Source organism: Dicentrarchus labrax, unplaced genomic scaffold (genome assembly GCF_905237075.1).
Source record: "Dicentrarchus labrax unplaced genomic scaffold, dlabrax2021, whole genome shotgun sequence".
Classification (NCBI taxonomy): Eukaryota; Metazoa; Chordata; class Actinopteri; family Moronidae; genus Dicentrarchus; species Dicentrarchus labrax.
The window spans coordinates 21,580,674-21,606,422 of NW_026136719.1; the positions used below are offsets into that span (position 1 = coordinate 21,580,674).

A 25,749-nucleotide genomic window follows, 5' to 3' on the forward strand; every position below is an offset into this window, starting at 1 on the left:
GGTGATGATAGTGTATATTTGATTTGAGGTTTGTATCTACATGAACTGACTCTGCACGTAGAATAAATCTTTTTGTAGTCCTCTCCTATTGTGCTTGCCCTTATGAATACTCTTACCGAACACAGATTGTGAGAAACCATAGAACAATTCAGGTAAGAAAAAATGCATAGATACTTGGATCTTTGTCAAAATTTGTCAAAATACCCTTTAAAACATACAATAACTGATTTATTTATTTTTTTGCTGGACTGTTTATTTTGCACTGAAAACAGCTGCCTGATTCTGTGAAAAAACACATTTATGAGAACGTTGAGGGTGAGACAAAAAAAGCAAAGTGGAATGGTTGGAAAACAAAAACAGTGAGCCGAAAGATGCTAAAACTGTGGTCTCTATAACTTGTTTCACATACTAGTAATCGTGTGATCTGTTGTTGATATTAAAAATATTGTTTATACAGTAGCCACTTTAAGATGAATGATTAGAATGTGATCATGTGCACATTTTGGTAACATGGCCAAAATAGAATGACAGTAACTTAAGAAAAATAGTAGTTGAGACTGGGATCGAAATCAATAATAGTCAAAGCTGAAAAAGCCTGTTTTGATGTGCATGCAACAGTGTACATGAGTGAGTAGAGTTAGCCTCGTTTTTTTCCCTTCATCTTCCTCAGTAATTCTGTCTGTGTTTGTCTGTCTGTCTATTGAGAGATGAAAGAACCATGATTAGGTCATAAATACTTTATCAAAGCATTAATAGTGCACACACGCCGCACACACACTCTCTCTGTCACACACACACACACACACACACACACACACACACACACACACACACACACACAGATGCGGCCTTTGATTGTGTCTGATGGCCTTTGTAGTTTTTCTCAGATTGACATTAATTGAACCAATTCCAGCAACATTAAAGACATAAGCCATCCAGTCACAAGTTTTTGGAACTGACATGACAGGACAAAGCAAACCAATCCAGTGCCTCCGATATGAGATGACAGGACCTCCCGCTCCTCACCGTCCCAAACCCCCATCCATCCACTTAGAGATGTGCCACCCATATATGTTTCCAAAATGTCACTGAAATCATTTTGATCCGCCCCTCCCACCCTGAATACATAATCACTGTGCAGTCCTGTGCCGCTGACTGGAGTTTAATGCGAGCAGGTTAGTTTACCCAGTTCGGTGTTTTTCTAGTCTTGTCTCGTAGCAGTGATGGATGGATAAGTTTCAGTTTTGATTTAATCACATCCATCCTCATTTCGTCCCAGCAGTAAATCCAATGCAGGCTGCATTTTCTAAGATGCTCCCATATCCGTATTTTTATTGTGAGTGACAAAGATGAAGACCAAGAGAATGACTGAGAGTGACAGTTTTTATGAAGCAGTCCAGTCGGTAGAACTACTCCAGCAGTGCACATTACTGTCTTTCTTTCTGTCCATCCATATTTGTTTTTCGTTCCTTTTTGATTAGAGTAGTTAGTTCCCACAGGTCTTCCAGAATTATACAATGAAATGTAATTTTTTTCAGCACGACAACATCATTTGTCTGTGCCTTCAAAAATCATTACAAATCACTATTAAAAAATGAATCTGTTGTATGATGTGACAGTGCTATGGTTAAGGTTTGGTTAGGCACACAAACACAACTTGGTTTGGTTTAAGAGTTAAAATCCAATGGGTCAATGTTTTGTTGACTCATCTATGCACCTCCACTTCCTCCCTATGCTTTATAACAATCTGACTTCCTCCTGTGCTTCCTTTGCTCCTGTGTAATTATTACAGTCACTAAAGGGCTTTGTCACTTAAACATAAACTTATGTCATTTGGGGCACTTTGAGGATGTTGTTCTTCTTGGGAGATCCGTTCCTGTACGACAAGACAATATCTCAGACTGACGGATAGCTTTTACTGGTTTTATAGGCAAAAAAAGTTTTAATATTTTGAGTTAGATTTGCTTTTGTGGGTTGGATGTTGAATTTATTGGAATTAACAGATTAATTGACATTGATTATCCATTTAGCTAAAAAAACAATACTCTATTAGATTTTTATTCAATTCAGTAATAGATTAATAATATAACATGTGAATTGCAGGTACAGACAGTTGAAAGCACACACGAAGAGATCAGCAGACTAACTCACATTAACTACCTTAATTCTTCACTTTTGAAAAATGTTATCTTTTTGGTAGAATTTAAGTCTTGAGTTATGTATCTCTGTATCTATATTTTCTATGTTTATTAGTCTAAACCTTATTACAGTGTTTTCAGAACCCACAGTATGAAGTCCAAAATGTATCATCAGCATGAAAAAGTGCAGTTTTTTGTTTTCTATCCCCCCTCAGAAGATGACATTTCGGAGACAGGGTGTTTTTGATCTTATTTTCCATTTTCCACATCACAGGCTGCTCACCACACCCTTCACTCATTCGCCTGTCTTTGCCTCTGTTCCTCTATCTCACATTCATCATTTCAACAAGTTTCATCCAAATCTAATCAGCAGAAATATTGTGTGTGAAAGACAGAAAGATAAATGAGAAAACAAATGAATGGATGTGGGGACATTTTCTGCACCATTTTGAATAAAAACCCTTCCAGACAAAATGCACGCTTTGCTTGTCTTTTGTATAGACACAGTGATTGTGTACAGATACAGTAATTGTGTAATTCTCCACAGTGGGAATGGCAGTAGCTGAATCATATCAGGCCTGTAATTCCCATTAAGAACCTGCTGTTTAGAATCTCTGCTTTATTTTTTGCTGAAAAGCTGTTCATTTCATTTTGTGAAGTACAATTTATTCACTCAAAATGGATAGAAAGTAGCCCTCTAGATGCTGTTACATCTCTCTCCTATACTGATCCTCCTTACTGGCACCTCAGTGTCACCTCATATGAACCCACACTTGCAGCTGTGGAGGACTCTCTTTATTAATGGGGAGGTTATAAATAAACAGGTAAACAGTGGCAGGCTCTTACCATCTTTCATCATAAGAAGAAAACAGCCGTCACTATGGTTACAGATGGATGACACGCTTGCCCAGTTGTGGTCTTATTATTATGTGCGTTTTCTCTGCAAATACACAACATCTCCAAAGCAATGAGCATATCCTATAGACTCAAATTTGAACTAATTGTTGTTTTGATTTGTTTTTTCTTAATAGATACAGGTCGGGAAGTTTAGGCATAAAGTGATATTCTCCCTTTTAAAAAACCTCACCACTCTTTGTGTAGGTGTATCTAAAGTAGGGTTGCAACTCATAATTACTTTCATTATCAATTAATCTGCCAATTATTTTCTCTATTAATATAGCCCATGGTAACATATTCAAATGACTTGTTTTGCCCAACTTATAGTCCAAACAATATTCAGTTGTCATAAAAGACCAGGAAAACCTGTAAATATTCTCATTTGAGAACCTGGAACCAGATAACAATAATAAGTGCTCCCCAGTAGCTCATCTGGTAGAGCACATTCACCATGTATGAAGGCTGAGTCCTTACTGTATGTCACCCCCCCCTCTCTCCCCCCCTGCCTTTCCTGTCTCTCTGCACTTCCACTTCCAGTCCTCACAAAACCATTTTGGGAAAGCTCTCGAGTGGATGGAATCAGACGGGGCTCATGTTTGCCACAGTTTAGCTTGATTTGACGTCAGCTGTTAACAAACAGTGAAGCAGTGTTTTTGAGCAGTTTAAGGTATCTGTTGACAATTTATAGGTACATTTCTCATTGTGGTGACACCATCTGTAACTGATCACGTTGTAAGTCTGCTGATGTGAGCTTCTGCGTCTGTAGGAAGATCTGATACTGTATTTTACTTTCATCCAGACAGGAAGAGGCAGAAAGAAAAGAAGGTAAAAAAAAAGACAGGAAGAGAGTTATGGAGTGTGTGTGTGTGTGTGTGTGTGTGTGTGTGTGTGTGTGTGTGTGTGTGTGTGTGTGTGTGTGTGTGTGTGTGTGTGTGTGTGTGTGTGAGTGAGTATTTGGGATGCAAAAGGCGTCCACCAGCCGGCTCTGCAGATGTGGATGTTCTGCTAGATTGATTCTCATCCCCTGAGAGAGAGTTGGTGCGTGTGTGTTTGGATGTGTGTGTGACAGAGGGAGATCTATGCTCAGCTGAGTGCCCTACCACTGTTTGTTTAAATTTTTTCTCTGTACTTCATCACCCCCCTCCCTCTTCTCAAAACCATCCTTTATTTTCTCTCTGCACGGCCGTCCCTTCATCCCTGCTGTCACTAATCAATGCTGCTTTTTCCTAATAAGGTGAAAACTGGGGGACTTAAAAATAAATAAATTATAAAAAAAACATACTTAAGTTTCAGTTACACTTTTCTTTGCTCTTTCTTACTCACCAAGTTTCCTCATCCTCCTCTTTACCTGCATTTATTTGGTCTTTAGGTATTTTTATTCAATGTTTAATAATAATAATAATAATAATAATAATAATAATACATTAAATTATTAGAGGCGCCTCTCTGGGCACTCGAGGACACCGTACAACACAAAAAAAAAAAAAAAAAAAAAAAAACAGCAAGAAATAAGAAACAGATAAGAAAAGACAATGTAGATGGTTAAGTCGGGTAGGCAGTTCTGAATAGGTGAGTTTTTAATCTTGATTTGAAGAGTGTGAGAGAGTCCAGGTTCCTCAGGTCCGGTGGGAGTGAGTTCCAGAGTTGGGGGGCAGAGCGACTGAAAGCCCTGCTCCCCATGGTGACGAGGCGGGCGGGAGGGACAGAGAGGTGGACAGAGGAGGCAGATCTGAGGGAACGGGAAAGGTTGGCGATGTGGAGGAGTTCGGACAGATAAGGAGGGGAAAGGTTGTGGATGGCCTTGAACGTAAACAGGAGGATTTTGAAGTCAATGCGGAGTTTTACCGGGAGCCAGTGGAGTTGCTGTAGAACAGGGGTGATGTGGTGGATGGAGGGGGTTCTGGTGATTATTCGAGCTGCAGAGTTCTGAACCAGTTGAAGTTTATGGAGGTATTTGTGAGGTAGACCGAAGAGAAGGGAGTTGCAGTAGTCGATGCGGGAGGTGACAAGGCTGTGTACAAGGATGGCAGTGGAGTGGGGAGAAAGGGAGATGCTACGTTGCACACTCAAGTATCTTTGAATGGTGATGCCTATAGATAAACCTGTGTCAGCAACCTCATGAATGTGTCAAATGTATATTCAGTAGTTTCTAGAGCTGCAACCGTTAGTCGCTCAGTTGATTAGTGGATCAGCAGAAAACTTTATCGTCATTTATTTATCGTTTATGTCATTTTTTTAAAGCAAATATGCCAAATATCTTATGGTTCCTACTCCTCAAATGTGAGATTTGTCTGCTTTTCTCTGTTTTATATCAGTGTAAATTAATCTTTGATTTTAGACTGTTAGATGGACAAAACTTCTTCTAATAAAACTTCATTTTATAATTTTTTCTTGACATTTCATAAACCATACAACCTACACCTACGTAACACCTACGTAACAAAATGCATACAGTGTTGATATATTTTTTTCAGGGTCGATACGGATGCTGATTATTCAATCTGATAATCAGTCGGCCCGTAATGTTGACAGCATTACATATTACATCATTTACCATATATTTAATCATCTATTGTCATTTAAAACCCAAGGTGACAGAATCATATTGCTAGTTTTGTATGACCAACAGTCCAAAACCCAAAGATACTCAGATATTTCTCATACAAGACAAAGAAAAGCAACAAACCCTCATTTGTCAAGCTGCAACTTTAGATCAAATATCCAACAAAGAAATACATTTTGAACATACACTCATCTTAATAATCCGTGTGTCACCGCTGCTCACGACAACTACTTCATAAAAATCACACGAAGGCTCTTAACTGTTATAGTATCTTGATGTATTGTAATACGTATATAACATGTTTCCGTATTATATGATTTGTCCGTCTCCCCCACTTTAATCTATGCTTCATGGCACAGATGATGAATGTCTGTGAGAGCAACCGAATAACAATGAAATGTGTAAAGTGTGTGTGAGAGATGAGGAAAGAACAATTCATGTGTGTGAGAGGAAGAGTCAAAGATTTTGCATATTCACATACAGTATATATATATATATATATATATATATATATATATATATATATATATATATATATGTGTGTGTGTGTGTGTGTCTCAGTGTTTTCCAATGTAATGGCGTCTCCTCCTGTCGGTTTCATAATGAATAAATTAAGTGAAATCCCATGAGGCCTGACTGTAATGGTGTTTGTTACAACTGCAGATTCAAATCCATTTTGCTGAGTTTGTCTGTGTGTGGTTCAGTGTAAATCCTATCCTCCCTCTCTGCATGTCTATGTCTGCATGTTTTTCTGACAGTCTGAATACTAATGTTACTAAAGTTACAATTATTTATCTACAGTCTGCATGGGGCAGAAACCACGACCACCAACACACACAAACACACTTGTTTACCAGCGCCAACTCAGTAATTGACACATCAAAGACTTTCACTTCTTTGTTAACTTATTTTATGTTTTTGTGTGTTTATTGCTGTTTTCCCTTCATCATCCCTCTCTCTCTCTCTCTGTCTCTCTCTCTCTTTTAAACAACTTCTTCAAGCATTTTATTATTCAAACCAATCTCTGCTCTGACTCCGTCAGTTGAAAGAAACAAACCATCTCTCTCTGTCGTTTGAAATCTTTCCTCTGTCTCCTGAAAGCTCTGACTCTTTCATTAATTTGTTCCTGAAATGTAGCCTCTAAATCATGCAGACCACCCTGGTGCATTGTGGGAGATTTATACACACCGAGTGTCAGAGTATGACCAATGTTTAGATATATCATAATCATATCATAAAGTTGCGGCTTGCAGATTTAGGAAGAAAGATTCTTGACTCAATGTTGGTTATTGAGATTGAATATTTGATCGTAAGAATTGTAATTTGTTGTAATTTCATTTGTTTTGATTGTATATGTTTAAAACAGGGTGCCCTCAGTTGTTGGAGGCCAAGAATAACATAACTAAGCAAGTATACAGCAGGAACACGAAGGAAGTTAAAGGAAGTTTGAACTTCCAAATATGCACCCTCTAAAAAAAAAAATAAAATAAATGCTGATCGGCTCCTCTGATCGACGTTAATAGAGATCACCGATCAAACTAATTAGACACATGGATTCTGATATGATTGTTCACACTGAGGTCTCTTTGGATAGAATGTTTCTGATTTGAACCTCGAAAGATGAAAGAAGCCCAAATCAGAGTTGAAATGATCAAATTCTATGTGATTTGAGTCACATATGAGCAAAATAACCCAGATTTGAGCCACTTTGGTCTGAAGTCTGAAGTCATATTGAATGTCATATTATCCTTATTTCTTTGCTTAAAAGTTAGCAAATAGCTAAAGATGCTACCTTTGATAATATTTTTTATTTATCTTTTAGTGGGTGCATTTTGGAGGAGGCGTGGTTTGGACTCTGCTGTCAGCTGCTTTACTAACTTTGCAACTAACATGTTTACCATGTTCACCATCATTTGCATGTTAGTATGCTAACGTTTACTAATTAGCACTAAACACAGAATACCCCTGAGGCTGATGGGAATGTCATTAGTTTTGCCAGATTGGGCGATTATCCATCCAATTGGGCGACTTTTTAATTAGATTAGTGGGTTAAAATTATTTCGGTGGCGGTTGTGATAATTTGGGTTTCTGTTTGTACCATTTGGGCAGTTTCCACCAATGAAAAGTGAAGATATATTCCAATAAATAAGTTCCTTCTGTCCTCTCAGTAGGTCGAACATGTAGGTTATCATAAAGATTAAATAAGGTTTATACCTGTAACCAGCTCGTCTAAACAGCCATTAGTTTTACAGTCTATAGTGTTGTATTTCGTTGTGTTAAAATCGTGCAAAAATCTTACTGCAAATCCATTTTTCCTGCAGTTTTTTTAATTGGCTTTATTTATTTGTTTATTTTCTGTATTTAATGATTCCACGGAGAAGTGTTTGTTCCAGTTTCATCTCCTCTTCTCCTATTCGCTACTATACTATACTACTATAAGGTGGTTAAATTACTTTCATATCAGCTTTATTCCAGAGGAATTACTGGTTGTATTTTGTTAAGTGTTATCTTTTTTAGAGGAATATTGTCTTTAAACATTTAATCTCACATTTTTTAACTTTCTCATTTTCACATTCCCTTAGGAAAAAGCATTTCACTTCTCTCTTAGTGGTCATACAAGATCTTGTTGTCTCAGTTGATGAAAAATATTACAGACATGTCTTTTATTTTAGAAAACCTTTATTTTTCCTTTAAAGACATTTTCTTCCTGCCTCAAAAATAACCAGGTGGTAATTTTACACAATCCAATCCCTTTTCACCACAAAGCAAAGACTTTGCATGTCATGTTTCAGTTGCAGTGCCTGTGGTGTTTTGCAGGTGCCGGAGATATGTAAAAATGTTCAGAACATATGATGAAAGGTATTGTTGGTTCCCTGAAGCAATTTAACAAATAATCTCCCTCTATTGTTTCCTCTCTTTTATCCTCTTTCTCTCCTTTAGGTGACATGTAATTGTTTCACCATCAGTGATGGAGAGTTGCAAGAGATTGGCGTTGGGCTGTATCCTAGGTGACACGCACACACACACACACACACACACACACACACACACACACACACACACACACACACACACACACACACACAAAAAGGGCAATGTGTGAATCGTACACATTTTAAAAGCATCATTAATTTCAATTTAGCTCATAATCTTTGTCAGTTGGTTACTGTCTGTCTCACTTGCACAATATAAACGCCACAAAATTTAAATGTGGCTTTTGATTTACCTGCCAGATCACCGCACCCCAACCAACCCCACCCTCCTTCACTTTCAAAGCCCCACCCCCACTCAGCTCGCTATATTTTTCTGACAGTTCTTTGAAGTGCAAGGAAGAATGGAGGAAGAGAATAAGTGAATTTTTTGTTGTGAGGCGAAAACTTGAAAATGAATGTTGACAGAATATTATAACGCTGTTTGGGGAAGACGGGGGAGAAGAGAGAGGCGAGAACATGTGGAGAAATACGAGGTTTGACTCCAACTGATATGTGATTTTTGTCTGGCATGTGGTAGTGTAACACACACACAAATACTCACAGAGGATGGGGGATATGCACTGTAATCCTTGTATTGAGTCGTGGGTGAATGGGGTGGGATTTGGCCTCTCTCGTGTTGTTAGAGTTGTTACACACACACACACACACACACACACACACACACACACACACATACACACACACACACACACACACACACACACACACACACACACACACACACACACACACACACACACTGCAGGTATCTCAGCCGGTTTATCTGGCCGGTGTTGAGATGTCAGATGGTCACAGTGGCTTTAGCAAAGCTCAGCCAAACCATGTGTGTCTGTGTCAGTGTGTGTCTGCGATTTGTGTCGTAACTCATCCATAAATGATGGGCCTGTTCGTAGGATGGTCCCCTGCCTATTCATATTTTGGGTTGCCTAGCAACCACAGGGTTTGCTGAAGTGAGGGGGATTACTTTGGTGAGGCTACACCTCTGTTCACCCCCCCACCCCATCTTTTTCTGTTCATTTCTCTGCTTTCCTCTCCGTCTCTGCTAACTGGCCTATTGATGAGCAAAATGATTCACAGTTGGATTGATAACAGAGATCTTTGTTCACTTGTTGTAATCTACCCCAACATTGTATTTCATATCAGCTCAGAGTAACATAAACCCACGTGTAGCCACGGCCAAACCCTCACAGAGATGCTCTGAAATGAAAACAGGAAGAAGAGATTAACTGACGATATGATACAGAGACCTGAGACCTGTTTATGGATTGCAATCCGTTCAAAGGTGTCCTGCAAGAGCCTTTGTCCATCTCAACTGCAAGAGTTTTATTAGTGTCAGCTCCACTGGAGACTGTGCTTTAAATGCATTTTCACAGGTTTTATATTACAAAATGATTTCCTCATTTTCAAAAAATTCTTGGTCATGAAAGCGGTTATATGTTAAAACACTGATCATCAAATATTGATAGTAGCATTGACCTTTGAAGTATTGACTCTGTTTTTTGTTGTTGAACTGTAACAGTTTTTATGCTTTTCTGTTACTAGATAATTAATGCTCAAACCTTTTGAAGCCATTAAATGCAAAATCAGGAAGTCAAGGACTACCTAGAGAACTGGGAAACGAGGGAATTTGGGAAAATGAAATGGCCTTGATCCCAATTGCTGTCCCAGAACGAAATTACTCAAATTCACTGTTCTTCCACTTGAAATATTTTTATGGTTCCTGTAAAATGTATTAACCCCTTTTAGACTTTAAAAACATGTTAATGTCAAAAACATATTTTTTTTCTTGAATTATAGCAGATGTGATTTTGGTCAACAGTAAATCTTACCACACATTGTTTGCACACAGCCTGATTCAGCTTGTTATGTAAGTTTTATATCACGTCAAAGCTTTGCACTACGTTCAGTTTGAATGTTTCGTGCCATGATGTCTGCTGCATTAGTGAAGTGCTAAACCACTTCTGTACAACAAAGAGAATCTCTCTCTGAAAAATGAAGCTGTAGGAAACGGTAACAAAGAGAAGAAGAAGTATTTCACCCTTTCTCTCATTAAATATCAATCAGTAGTACTTTAGTCTTTCTATTCTCACACCCATGTGATCTTTGGCTCTCTGTCCTGCTACATACAGCTACAGTTAGTTTCAGCAGATACTGTTAATGTGAGATGTGGTTTAGTTAATTAATCTAATTAGTATGCTAATGAGCTGCTCTCCATCAGATAAAAGCATCGTTTGAAGGGCTTGATTTCTAGTTGATATGCAATACGCAACTTCTCCACTGTAGAACAAAGCCAGGGGGTTACTGATGGTTTTACAAAAGCTCAACACACACACACACACACACACACACACACACACACGCACACACACACACACAGTCTTTATCTCTTGCACCCATTGTTTTGCTCTATGAATATGATAAACGAGAGCAACAGTAATGGATGGGGTCATAAAAACAGACAAACCTCTTCAGTATTTTTTCCCAGCCATGTGTACAGTGACAGTAAATGTCTTTTTACGGGTCAGAGAGGTCTTTAAATACTTATTTTTTTAATCACAGCATTCACAACAGTCTAAGCACGCGAAAGAGGCACATCAAGTACAGACTGAGATTAGTATGCACTATTAGGTGCTTAAGTTAAGTCCTTCAGTCCTTTTTTACAGTGTAGGCTACATATAAGACCACTATTATGAGACTAATACACTCAATTGACAGTTTATCAGGTACCCCGAGCTAAAACTAATGGAGTCTAATCCATGAGTCCTGCAATAAATCCTCCTTTCAAGAAGATTATTTTTTTATGATCACTTTTGAGGCTGCAGTTTGTGGGTCTGTTGAACGAAGAGGTGTTTCTATTATTTAGTTTTCCTAATACACTAAGCGAACTAAGTGTATTTTACAGTACGATAAGTCACACAAAGGATTCATTAATAAAGAAAGCCAGAATTTGAACAATCCTGCCTCCCTCCCATTAAATCTCCCTCACAGATACCTTCACTGCTCTACACTTAAATAAATGATGTGTGTCGCATTACATCCTGCCCCTACAATTATACATAGTTTCTAACATTGTCTCAAAATGCTGGCTCAAGTGTAAATAAAAACAATCATACTTGGCATCAGTGTCAGCGTGTGTGTGTGTGTGTGTGTGTGTGTGTGTGTGTGTGTGTGTGTGTGTGTGTGTGTGTGTGTGTGTGTGTGTGTGTGTGTGTGTGTGTGTGTGTGTGTGTGTGTGTGTGTGTGTGTGTGTGTGTGTGTGTAGGAGGTTGTATATTTAGTAAATTTGGGAAATGAATCAAAAGCCTTTGTTGTGACAGAAGTGGAGTATCCATTGTTTCCTGATTTATTTGTGCATGTGTATCTGAGAGAGAGTGAGGCTGATAGACCGACATAGACAGAAATGAGCAGTGACATTTGTTATGACAGAAGCAGAGTACTCATTTTGTCATACTGTACAGGGAATTGTCTGTGTGCATGTGTGTGTGTTCGAACTTGGTGTCTGTGTGTTTGGTTCATTTGAACACTGAGTCTTAACTTATATGTGCAGGATGGGAAGTCAAATGATATTTAACCCCCATAACAGCATGTTGGATCGAGGGTTAAAAGACACAGCTGTCACACTAAACTGGGTGATAGATGGATGGCGATCTTGAGGGAGATGTGTCGGTCTACATGTGTTTTTTTCTTTCATGAATATGTTGGCGCTAATTACCATTTCAGTTAACATTGCTCTGAGTGATTTGAGAAACCCCAAACCAGTCGGACATGTGGCAGTTGGTGGCTCAGCAGGATGAGGCCCTGGCTGTGACATGAGTTCAAATTTGTCTCAGCCTTTATCATGTGCTTTCTGTCTTCTTCACTTCACTTCTTTCACACATTTATTGCACTGCAGATGATAAAAAGGGAACACTTTAAAGATGAAAGGTGCTTATGTGTTGTTGTTTTTTGAAAGAGGAAGAGCTGCCAGTCAACATGTTATAGGGAGACGCACACACCAGATTTTCCAGAAAGGATTTGAAAGTTAAACATTTAATCTGAGATACATTTTTCTCTCTCTCTCTCTCTCTCTCTCTCTCTCCTGTCTCTCCTGTCTCTCCTTTCTCTCCTTTCCATTCCCTCTTCTTTGCTTCATGTGTCTTCCCTTCCCTCCTCACTGCACATCTCTTCTCCTCTCTTTCTCTTTTACCTTCACTCTTCCTCCTTCCTCTCTGTTGCACTCTCTCTCTCTCTCTCTCTCTCTCTCTCTCTCTCTCTCTCTCTCTCTCTCTCTCTCCCTCCTGCTCCTCATCATCTTGTTTGCTCTCTTCCAGTTTATCTCTGCTAAACCATGACTGTAGGCCAAACTGTGTGATGGTGTTTGAGGGAACAAAGCTGCAGCTCAGAGCTGTGCAGGATATCAACCCTGAAGAGGAGGTATGAGCAAGAGGAAATACTCACACTGCATCTTCGCAACATTAACAACATAGAATATGACTCCAGTTTTATCGACTGTGATGTTGCCTCTGCTTTTATGTTCATGTTTTTTATGAGCAATATTTATTGAATGTTTTTTATTTGCTGTTGTTATTGAGGAGAAGTCAGTGCCTGAGGCAGTTTTGAGTAATCTGAAACTAAGAACCATGTTTTCCATGGGCATAACATCACCATGGTTATTGTCTGAATTATATTGTATAAGTAATAATAAATACTGACGGAGGTACAATGAACATAATGTCATTAAAGTATTCCTCAGAATTGGCGCCAAGTGAAATATCACTGCAACACAAGCAGGATGACACCTCCTAAATTGGCAGTGTCTTCCCTCATTTTCCATACTTCACCATCTCTCCTGACTATATGTAATGAGATGCATCTATGCCATCTGGGAGATAAACGCACAAATATACACACACTTCCCTCCTGCAGCATCTCTCCATCATTATACTCAATCTAAACATCACATCACAATTTAAATTCCAAATTATTTATCTTCCTCCTGAACTGCATTTAACTATAATCTGTAGAGTGGCAAATATTGCAAAGTAATATAGCAAAAAGGCAAAATAAAATGTGAAAAAATAACTGTTCTCTCTGTTTTAAGCTAACTATAAGTTACATCGAAACATTGTCACTAACTGAAGATCGACAGAGACAGCTGGAGGACCAGTACCATTTTACCTGCCACTGCCAGAATTGTGACTCTCAAGACAAAGTAAGACACAGCTACACAAATTACATCGTCACATTCACTGCTGATTTTTCACTTATTTCCAAACACAAACACACAAGCTTTATGAACATAATGATCCAACTTGAGGGCAATAGTCAGAGTAGGGTAATAGGAATATTCCCTGTTATGGAGCACAGTCCAGAGGTTTCTGAAGACACCTCTACTAATTATGTTACAATATCAGAGCTTTCATTAGATATTTCACTTCATATGTGTCTGTTCTCTCTTCATTCTACTGTGGTATAAGCTTTTATATATGCTGCTTTGACATATTGTTTATTCTGTAGCCTGAACATGGTACAAAGATATCTTGCCAGAGGTAGACGCATCTTGGTAAATTTCTGACAGGAACATAATTAATAACCCAGAGTGGATCTACATGATGAAAATAGACATGACCCAGTGGACGAGCTTACTGTACCTAAAGAAAAGCCTTTTGGCATGTCTATTGCAGTGTGTCACTGGTATGTCCCGATATGAGAAACTCCAATATAAATCTCCACTTCCATAATCCGACTAAGTTAGGGGAGTACTCTACTTATCTTAACTGATTCTCGTGCTTGACTGCCAACTTGAGCCTATGATTGGATCATTGGTGTGCAGGTGAGTGTGGCCATGGTTGCCTTTAAAGCCAATCTCAAGTTACACACACACACGCACACACACACTTAATTTTGTCTGTGTAAAGTTCTTCCTTAATCCAAACATAATAAAAATTTAACCCAAATCTTTTCACATAGAAAGCATGGCTCTTGCTTGAAATGTGTAAAACTTGTGGTTTTCACATGACCAGATGTTCAAACACTGGTGCACACTCACACACACACACACGCACACACACACACACACACAAACTCATACACACCTCCGCCGTGCCGCTGTTGGCTTAGTCATCTGTGCATAACATGTTACAGTGTACCCTTTTCCTGTCCTCTCCTCCTTTTTCCTCCTTCACTTTCACATTCTGTCTTATCTACTGCTGTCCTCCTCTTCCTCTACATCACTCTGTCATGCTCCACCTCTTCACACCTCTCTCTCTCTGCCCTTGTCTCCCCCTCTGACCACCTACTGAGAAATGAGAAAAATTATCTTGTCTTTCAGCTGCAGTTTTCTTTTCCATCCATCTTCATCCTCTCAGTCTTTCCGTTCCAGTATCTGACTGTCTTACTCTGACTTTGTATGTTTTCATTTCCCGCTCTCTCTTCTTCTTCTTCTTCTTCTTCTTCTTCTTCTTCTTCTTCTTCTTCTTCTTCTTCTTCTTCTTCTTCTTCTTCTTCTTCTTCTTCTTCTTCTTCTTGTTTCGCTGCCTTCACTTCTGCCTCTAGCTTTGTTCTCCATATGCCGTCTATGATACTTTGGTCTTACTCTACTAGAGCACAGTAGCACTCAAAAATGTCTGTGTGTGTTTGAGATAAGGTAAGAGAGAGAGCACTCAGTTGATTCTCTGGGACAATGGCATTCATTTTATTCAACCCACCTTTGTTCCACATACAACACAAACACACACACTCTCTGTCTTTCCCCCTTTTTCTCTTTAATCTTCAGATGATGATGGCGGACTGCTGGGTTGTGTCCCAAAGTTGTCATAGCAACAGATGACTGTTGACATCAAACTCAGGAGATGGTGTTAGTGTGTTGTTTTTCTCTGTCTGCACATATGCCTGTAGGTTGTGCATGTGTTAATATACACATGGCAAGAAAAAGTCTTTAAGTATTAGTCAGGCATGTAAATATCTACATCCACAATATTGGTTGGTAAGTTTTATTTATGCTTTAAATAATACTTTTTACTACTACTGTTTACTAACCAGATCACTGAGCATTTCTCTTTTTGGTTGCCAGTTAGTTAGGTGGGATAAGATATACATAACACTCACATATTAACAGTAGAATTTTAATATACTCTCTCTATTATTGTATCTGCTTTTTTAGTGTTTTTCACTCCATCCACTCCTCATAATGGTGCTATATGTGCCTGCTCTTAGGTCAAGTATGAACATGAGTGTGTTTGTTCAGACATTCATGTCTACTTAGTCAGTGTGTGGATATTCAGGTGGTCCTTCTCTCTTTGCCAGGATAGACTCATGCTGTCAGGGGAGAAATCAACATGGCGTCTGCTGAAGGAGGCTCTACCCAGACTGGAAGCTCTGAAAGCAGAGTCAAGTATCCTTTACCTCCAAGATCCACTGCAGCCAACACTGAGCACTGTCATCATCCATCATCTGCTGTATTGTGGGATGATGATTAAATAAGTAGAGGATCTCTCCACTGCCAACATTTCATAAGCACTGTGTTGTGACTGGTATAAATATTGCATGTTTCAAAGATTCAGATGTTGATGGCTGCTATACCTAAGGTTGAGGTGGTATATATAAATCCAGTAACCAACAAAGTCAGTGAATAAATTAAAATGAAAAGGATTGGATACACATGGAAGGAGTCGAATATCACAACTTAATGTGCAAATGTTTAACATTTGTCTGGAAATATTAATGTTTCTATTAGAGATAAACTTTACCGTAAACCAACATTGAATGGTAGTTAAGATTTAGGACCTGATTTACAAAATTAGACTCAGATTAAACACAGATTGAGGTGCAGAATAAATTGTGCAGTGCTTTCATGTACATAAATCTGGCCTTTAACAACTTTTATCAGAATGGAGGGAAAGTAAATAATTATGTATCTAAACATAATCCTCAAAGCTGAACACTTGAAGTAGAGTCCTTACACAAAATTAAATCAACAAACATTTTATTGGGTGTCCAGTATAAACATTGCTTTTCCTTAAGTGTCCCTGCAGATTGGCAAGCACTACTAGAGAGTTGGAGTCATCTGTTATCAACTGTTGGTGGTGAAGTGCCTGATGAAAATCTGTATAAACTCAAGATGACAGACATGGCTCTAGATGCTTCCATTCACTTGGGAAATTGGGAGGATGCTGTGGGATATGGAGAGAAAACCCTTCCAGTATACAGGTGAGTCTCTGAGGTAGGACATTGCTGTATGGGGAAAACTAAAACATATATGTTTCATCCATGGATGGATGGCTCATATATTCTCAGATTTAAGGGGCATTAAACTTCCTCTGCCTTTAAATGTTAATATTCCGTTGGATGGAGGGACTTTCCCCTTCCTGATTCTAGCATAGACAGCAGTGTGAGGAAAAGGACAAGAGTAACTCATCCAGAGTGCATGTGAAGTGCAACTCCCATAGTGAAGGCACACTTGCATAACTGTCTTTACCAATGTAGATTATTACTTCAAAGATTTGAGCTGCTACTCAAATGTGATGCCTTCGTAGTTGGAACAAAGTCTTCCAGGTGGCATTTTAGACCAAGCTCCATCGTTTTTAACCCTCTGAAAGAGAGGGGGATATTATTGGGCAGATTACCTGCAGAGACCCATGTGATGCATAGAAAGTGTAGAATATAATGGGGGAAAATGTGTTTAATGATCTGTTATGCAGGCATAAAATGGATCCTTTGCTTGTTCTTGGGTTTGAACTGGAGATTGAGCACTGAAAGCAATGACGGAGGGTTAAACTGAGGAGTTTTCACAAAACACTGGATTTTGGTAAAGTAGACAAGGATTTTGTTTTGTTATCCTCCCTTCTGGAGGGGACAAAAAGCTCAACAGGGTTCATTTTGAAAGTTAGCATAAAGGAGACATGATGGAGTGTAACAGATTGAAAGAAACTTTGTGTTATAATCAGCAATGCCTGAGAGAGCTCTTTGGAAATTACAGGCAAATGTGCAAACAAAAGCGAAGCAAGTTTAGAAATACTTTCAGTACTTTGACAAGACATCTTACAGAAATGCCCTGCAACTACTGCCAGTCATTAAGAACATAGCGGAAGTGTGCGGGTGACATAGAAGAAGTGTCGCAGTGCTTTGAGCTCTCTCTGCCAGCATATCTTCTCTGACACGTCGCTGATGAGATGTTAGACAATTTGGTTGTTGCATTGGGGTTTACGGTTTCTGATCATCTTGTTTTGTGGGCAGGCATCAGAGTCCTGTGTTTAACATTGTTTATGGAATTTTATTGTACATTTCAGAAAAATTTATTTAAAAAAGTAATTTTACAAATATAATCAGTTGACTAATATTTGGGACCTTTTAACCTTTGAACTGAACTTTATTCTTTAGCCAGCTGCCCAGCTAAATGTCTTCAAACCTCTAGATGCAGTGTGATATCTGGGCTGGCAAGCCAACATCATTAGTTGAAGTTAGGACCTAAAAGTTTTCATGTTTATAAGTAGATGATGTGATTATGATGTGGCAAGAAAGGAATGCAAGAATAGAGAGGGGAAATTCAATGAGAAGTATAAAGGTGACATTATAAAGAGAGCGGAAGAGAAATTTTGAGTATGTGGAGTGCACACCAACAAAAAAGTACAAAAGAAGAAGACAAGAAGACTCCTCTCTCCTGTCACTCTTCTGCTGTCAGTTAAAGGGAATAAAAGAATAAAAAGAAAAATATGCACTCTTCATAATAAAGGGGGAAATCACTGCAAAAAACACAGTGTTGTTTGATCTAGATGTCAGATTACAGTAAATTGTATTAACAGTTTTAATTTTCTTCTGGATGACAACCTCCAGTCCTCACACATCTGTGTAAGACAAATCGATCTTGTGTGAAGGGCAGAGCTCTAGTGGCATAGCAGTGCTCTCTCTCTCTCTCTCTCTCTCACACACACACACTCACACTCACTCACTCACTCACAGAACACAAAACACCATATCCACAGGAGAGAAGCAGTAATACAGCCTATCAATAAATAACCAGACACCGAGCAGCAGAAAGAGAGAGGGATGGCGATGAGGAGAAGGGGATGGAGAGGTTTGTGTCAGCTGAAAGAATTTGAGAAAAATGTGTCTCAAGGAAGCAGAGGCAAAACCAAAGTGAGGGATGGTTGTGGGGGTTTTAGGTTTTAGAGAGCAGAGAGAAGGGTTAGGTGAGGATAGAAGTAAGAGAGAGGCAGAGAACAACCTGAGAGAGGAAAGAGGAGGGAGGAATGGGTGGCAAAAATGAAGGCAGTAAAATGAGAGTGACAGAATCACAAGGGAAGGTCAAGGAGTGGTGTAAAATAGGGAATCAGAAAAAGTGAGGTATAAAGTGAGGAAAATGCTCAAAAAGAGGACTAGAGGAATGCACTGAGGAGACAACGATGAAAGAAAAAGAATGAAAGAGAAGCGCATTCAAGAGAAAATAGTTGGAGAGTGGGAGGAGGATCTTCCATATTCATCTCCTATCTTCCTCTGGGCTCTTCAGATAGAGGGAAGAAAGATAGCTGCAGGAGTTCTCTATCTCACTCTTTCTCCTGTGCTTCCCCTCATTCTGTATTCCTTTCTTCTTTCACTCTCAGGTCTTGCTTCTGTTTTTCTATTCAGTTTGTGATGTGCAGAGACGGGTTTTCCCTGCGCCTGCGTGTGAATAATGTGCACCTGCTACAGGCTGCAAGACTACTTATTGAATGTCCATGCTGCACATATTTTACTGCTGTAGACATGCTCACACACACACACACACACACACACACACACACACACACATACTCACACATTCATGAATATGTGAATGCACATAAAGTAAAGCTCCACCCTGAAAGACTCAAAGTGTGAAAATGGCTATTTGGCTTTATCTTGCCTCTCTGGGATGCATTTTATTGTTTTCCCCTGTATTTCTGTTAGTAACAACCTAAACAAAAAAGATGTGATATCAGAGCAGCACTAATAAAGAACTAAAACCTTTTCCACAATGAACAGCTTAATTCATTTGCATTTTTTGGTCCCTCAGAATAAATGAGCAAAGGCTTCTCTCTCGAGATCCACAGTTTTGCAATAACATTAAGCATTTTTATAGAGAAATTTGCAGCATCAACAGCAGCCAGGAGACCAGTGAAATGCACCCACGTTGACAGTGTTCATACTGTCAACTCTACTGCTTTGAAAACCACAAACCGATGTCTATAGTAAGTGTATATAAAACAAATAAGGTTCCAAACCTGTGGATCAGGAGCATCTAAAGGGTTTCATGTTCAATATGAGGTGTTGCAAGATGATTAACATGATTTACACTAACGAAAATAATGAGTTTACTCAAATCTTTACATTTTGCTTGTGAACTACTGGACCGAATTACTGTGTAAACTTTCAGAATGAAACAATGTGAGAAGGGACAATCCCTCTTTGGTTGCAGTGCTCACAGCTCATACACATATGAGGCATAGATTTAGATTTTATCTGGTCCTCAGCATCAGTTAATGTGTCTCAGAAATTAGGGTCACATAAATAGTTCAACTATGATTTAAAGCTAATTTGCTGTGGAAACATAAAACTGAAATTACTGTTGCATTGGACAGAAAGCAAAATACAATTAAGGAGAATACTCACAGTTAATCTTCCCTCCATGTCTTCGTTCTTCTTCGGTTTTCTACTTAGTAAGATAATCCATGTTTCCCTCTCACTAACAGCGGGATCTTTTGTTCCAAACAAGAGCCTCATTAGTTCCACAGCATTTGCCTGGAAATGCTACACTTTTCCACAACTATTAATTTCTCCTTCTTGCCCCCTCTCTTACTCATAGCCGAGAGCTATGGCTTTCTAACTAGCTGCAAACGGCAAGACTGCATTTCTCTTCAATTTACTCTCCCGGGGAAAAAAGAAGGTAGAATTCAGGAGACAGCAAGTTAATTAAATTATTTTAATTGCTGTGTGGTTCTATATGCAAAGAGGAAATATAATTGGAGATTGGTGTTGATGTGTGCATTTGCATGTCATGGCTGTTTGAATCACTGGCTTGGTAATTAAATCAATATTGTAACATGTTATTATTCATGGAGGACTAATGTTGTTGGTTTAGTCTTTGAACTTTCTGTTTAATCATTTGGTTTTAACCGCAGGATTGAGGACCACCTCTATAATTGGTAGGCTTGTCAGTTAGTAGTTTAGTTAGGCTTGAAGGTGTGAACAAATGGGCTATTAGCATTGTGAGTGAAAACTCTTCTGGAAAATTATCAGAGGCTGTAGAGTTCGAAATGACTGTGGCTGTGGCCACTACAAGTTAATTAATTTCACTTCAGAATTTTCCTTTTAAATCTAAGAGTGAAAACTTTGTGAGAGAAAGTTTTCCATCCATAAAGAAACAGTGAAGATTCGTGCTCTGTTAATAGTTTCTATTTAGATGAGATTGGACCCTCTTGTGGTGTGTTTAGTCTGGAGAGAAGTGAAATCTGCCAAATACGCCAGCTTATAGAAGTTAAAGTGGATACAAATTGACCTTTTCTTTGTGTGCATGCATGCTCATACATTAATGCTGGTGTGTGTATTCATGTATCTGTATTTACTTACAGCTCTTGTGGCTTGTTTGTGTCAGATGGAGAGAACGAGCTAGAGAAGAAATTTAAATGGAGAAGGTTTTGTGTCTGTGTGGTTTGTCAGCAAGCATTTAAATGCCGTCTTACAGCAGTTATATAAAATTTTAAAGAAGAACATTTTGTATGTGTAATCAAGAGAAAACAGAGAGAAAATAGGAAACAGAGAAAAGACTTAACAGGGTGGCAGAGGAGAGAAGGAAACCAACCAACCGCCCCACATCACCAACTTTAATCCCTGCAGCTATCAGGGCAAAAAGCACAAACAAACAGGTAGGAGCAGAGCAAAGGAGATGTGAAAATGCAAAAGGAAGCTGAGATTAGAGGAGGGGGTGGAGAAGAAAAGAGGATAAATGACAAGTAGATTCAGATAAATGAACATTTTGAGAACTCCAGTGTTTACCAACAACAAAGCTGCTTTATAAAAGACCCCAGTGTGTACGAGGACTGTCCCAGTTCTTTGTTATGTGTGGGGTGTCTGCGCAAAGGTCATTAAGGATCAACGCGTAACCATTTGCATGCATGTGTGCATACAAATGATTAGAAATCTAGTTATCATATAATTATTTATATTTTCGAAGAACAAATTTGACTAAATAAATTGTAATGAGACAAGAAGATGAGATAAAAATGTTTTCTGTTACCACGGCATATTTTTTTAGTCTGGTCCATTTAATCATCTGTCTTGTTGTCTGATGTCCATGCTGTGAATGTCAAAGCAAAGCAAACTGACAAATTAAGGGGATAAAGTGTAAAGTGCATGTGTTTTTCTATGTCTAACTTGTTCGAACTTCATCATATCCTGCATAATGTGCTTTAACTGGCTTTGTATGGCTTCCTAGAAACATATATATATATATATATATATATATGTTACTCACTTTTAAGTATTACACAAGTATAGTGTGCATGGTGTCAAATTAATCAGTGATAAAAAACTTCCATTCCAAAATGTCATTTTCATGTCGTATGGAGTTCAAGGACAGTGCCTCTGGTGGTTCCCATGTTTAAAAATGGGACCGGAGAGTGTGCCAATTATTGGAGCGTCACACTGCTCAGCTTCTTTGGACCACTTTTGCCACGGTGCTAGAGAGGAGATTTAGGACGATTGTTGAATCTTGAGGCGGTAATGTGGAATCCATCCAACAAGGTCAGGCAACATTGGACCAGCTCTTTACTCTTGCAAGGATACTGGCAGGGTGTCCATCTAGCCGACATCTTTCTTTCACAGTGTCCCTCTGGGTGTCCTGTGGGGGGGCTATGGGAATATTACAGGAGTTGACATCCAGCTGTTTATAACCAGAGGGAGAGCTGTTTCTGCATTTTTGGCAGTAAGTCATTATGGATCTTCCAGGAGGAGCTAGAAGGATGTCAGGCTACGTCGCTTATCCTGCTGACACCCTATAACCTGGGGTGTCAGAAGGATTTGGGGTGCCCTGACAACCCATGTAACAACATGAAGCAATTTTTAGACATATTAATAGACAGATCGGTTTAAATGTTACAATGAAATGGTAAAATCATTTCTGAGAGCCAACAGAAAATTACCCATGCCACTCCCTCTTTTTTCATCTTCTCTTTCTCCTTTCTAAAGACAATACTACCCTGATCCCCATCCTGCCCATGGGGTCCAGCTGATGAGAGTCGGAAAGCTGCAGCATTACCTGGAGCACATTGAGGATGCTTTGGACACATTCAAAGAGGTGTGAGGGATCAAATATTGACATAACAGTGTGCAATGATCATCATTTCATCATCAGTTACAACATTTTACCCACAAAGGTCTGAGACATGTAACAGAAGAGGTGATCAGACAGGTTGCAAACATGAGTTTCCTTTTTAAGCATCTGTTAGATTTGATCTGTTAGACATGGCATCGCCCCCCTTTGTTCTATTAATAGCAGAATGGCAGCTAAGACACTATTTAAGCATGTTCATCTTTCCTTTCCAGGCCTACCAGATCATAAAGGTCACCCACGGTGACGATCACCCCATGACCACTGAACTATTGATGAAGATGGAGGAATGTCGTGCTGAGATGGTTCAACAGTCATCAGAGACACAACCACATAAAAATCTGTGTATAGACCCAATGTTAATGTAGTCATCAATCCCAATCAGCAGTTTTACAAAGATTTGTAAAATCAACGAGAAGTGGAGAGATTGATCCTACTGTAAATCTGATGAAAATAAATAAATAAATCAGCATGTCCACTGTCTGGTTTTTCATTTTCTCACATAGTTTATCATGAATTGTCTTAATCGTAAAATATCTTTGACCTTAATGTCTCATTTTGTAAAAACTGAATGAAATTACTAAGGGATTGTTATACCCAGTTTAACAAGACAAAAGTCTATAGCCATGCAGCCACAGTGGTTCTTTGAACTATAAGCTAGTTTTGGTAGTTAGCTCTAAACACAAAGTGGAGATGAGGCTGATGGGAATGTCATTAGTTTTGCAGGTATTATAAACCAAAGTGAAATGAAATTGTGACCCGATGGTGGTGTTAAATTGAATCAGAGTTATCACAATTCATCCTGAGGGGGACATGAATGTGTGCAGTAAGAATGGCAATCCATCCAACTGCTAGGTAATTTCAATGAAAACCACAAATGTCAGAGGAAAAGTCAGAGGCTCATCACAGTCAGTACGATTCATCCTCTGGGAACCACGAATGTCTGTACGAAGTTTTATAGCAGTCGTTCAAATAGTTGTTGAGATATGTCCTGATCATATTGTCCGTATTATATTACATATTACAAAATATTACGGCACACTAACAGGGGACATCATCTACTTCATCCACTAGCAATCCCTTTAAAGGAATAGCTGAACATTTTGTTAAATGTGCCTTCAGGATTTATTTTCAAGAGTGAGATGAGATGTATACTTATACAGATTTACACAATAATCTAATTTAATCTGTACCAAGTCAAGTTTTTTCATTGCCCTAACATACCCCTAACCAGTACCGTTTTCCATTTTAAAAAGGACATTTTCAATGCTATTTTCTCAACATTAAGGTAAGTATGTGTTTACACACAGACACAGTTGTACGGGTGTTATTCTTTCCCCACCCGTATTTCGCCTCTACTCTGCCTCTGACTGGCTCTGCCTCTGACATTTTTAACCCCAACCATCTCACTCCTCATGCCTAAACTTAACCAAAAAAGGCAACAAACACTAGCCAATCAGAGGCAGAGTAGGGACTCCGCAAAATCAAGCGTTATGCAGGTATTTTGGGGTGTGTACCTAGACTAACCAGGAGTTGGCAGTACGCAGTAATAATTAAGGGTACTCATGTTGACAAAAATCACAAGTGCTGGTAAGCAGTACCTGTGAGTTCTGGCCCATTTCAGGCGTTGAGTTTATTGACATACAAAGTAAGCACCCCTAGTGTGTGTGTGTGTGAGAGAGAGAGAGAATGGGGAACTGTCTGGCCTCTGTCTCCTGTGTCTAATCTGCACATACCATCTAGATGTGTGACGAGTGTGTGCGTGCATGCGTGTGTGTTGTTTTAGTAAAGTCAGGTTTTCAAAACATCCATCTTTCCTCTATACATATCCATCACACACACTTCCCATGTTAATCCCTGTTGTTGTGTGTTACTCTGTCAGTGTGTGACTGCAAAGATAAGCCCAGAGTGTGTCTGTGATGGAATGTGGTAATGTGTTTCCCACACACACACACACACACTTCCCATGTTAATCCCAAAATTCTACCATTTGCAAACTGATGACAGCATTTCCTCTGAGAGGGATAACCTGTGTGTGTGTGTGTGTGTGTGTGTGTGTGTGTGTGTGTGTGTGTGTGTGTGTGTGTGTGTGTGTGTGTGTGTGTGTGTGTGTGTGTGTGTGTGTGTGTGTGTGTGTGTTTCTATGGGTTATGGGAGGATTAGAGTGATAAAATGGTTCCTTTAAGGTTACAAATACAAGGTTTTGCTCTTCTGACACTTTTTGCTCTCTCGATATTTGAATAACCGATATAGAAAACCCCAAATATTTCATCCTTCACAGTCAGCAGTGAAGTATTCTCTTTCTGTTCAGAGTTATTCAGTAACAACATTCTTTGACACAATATTTTTATTTTTTATTTATTTGCTATAATTAGAGAAATGATGGCAGTAATAAGAAGTGTTTGTGCATTCTTGGTCGGAAGTCGAACACATTTTCAGTGGGTGTTGGGCTCCACCAGCGATGTCCTTTGACACTGATTCTGTTTGTGATTTTCTTGGACAGGATCTCAGTGCGCAACGAGGGGAGGAAAATGTCTGGTTTAGGGAAACTCCATCTGTGTTCTTGTGGTTCTGTTGGCTTCATCAGATAGTGACTTCCAGAATCCATTGAGGCAATTTGAGGTCAAGGCACCCCCAATTCTGAGGCCGTGGTTCTCCGGTGAATTGTTAAGAGTGAGTTACTTGAAGTATCTTGGAGTCTTGTTCACAAGTGAGGGTAAAATGGAGCGTAAGATCGACAGGTAAGTTATAGTGAAGAAGTTGTACCTTAGTGGTGAAGAGAGAGCTAAAGTGGGAAGGCAAAACTTTCACCCCTTAGTCCCCCACCTGTGGTCATGA

General features: G+C 39.1%; 1 protein-coding gene across 1 annotated transcript in view; it reads left to right on the forward strand.

The window, feature by feature from the left end:
* smyd3 (SET and MYND domain containing 3) overlaps positions 1 to 23,383 on the forward strand; it is a 71,413-nt gene extending 48,030 nt beyond the window's left edge. The window contains exons 6-12 of the mRNA XM_051379200.1: positions 8,539 to 8,606; positions 12,902 to 13,004; positions 13,672 to 13,782; positions 15,876 to 15,963; positions 16,604 to 16,778; positions 22,770 to 22,878; positions 23,127 to 23,383. Coding sequence (XP_051235160.1) covers positions 8,539 to 8,606; positions 12,902 to 13,004; positions 13,672 to 13,782; positions 15,876 to 15,963; positions 16,604 to 16,778; positions 22,770 to 22,878; positions 23,127 to 23,279 — 807 coding nt within the window. The 3' untranslated portion in view covers positions 23,280 to 23,383. The remainder of the gene's footprint in view (positions 1 to 8,538; positions 8,607 to 12,901; positions 13,005 to 13,671; positions 13,783 to 15,875; positions 15,964 to 16,603; positions 16,779 to 22,769; positions 22,879 to 23,126) is intronic.
* The last annotated feature ends 2,366 nt before the right edge of the window (positions 23,384 to 25,749 follow it).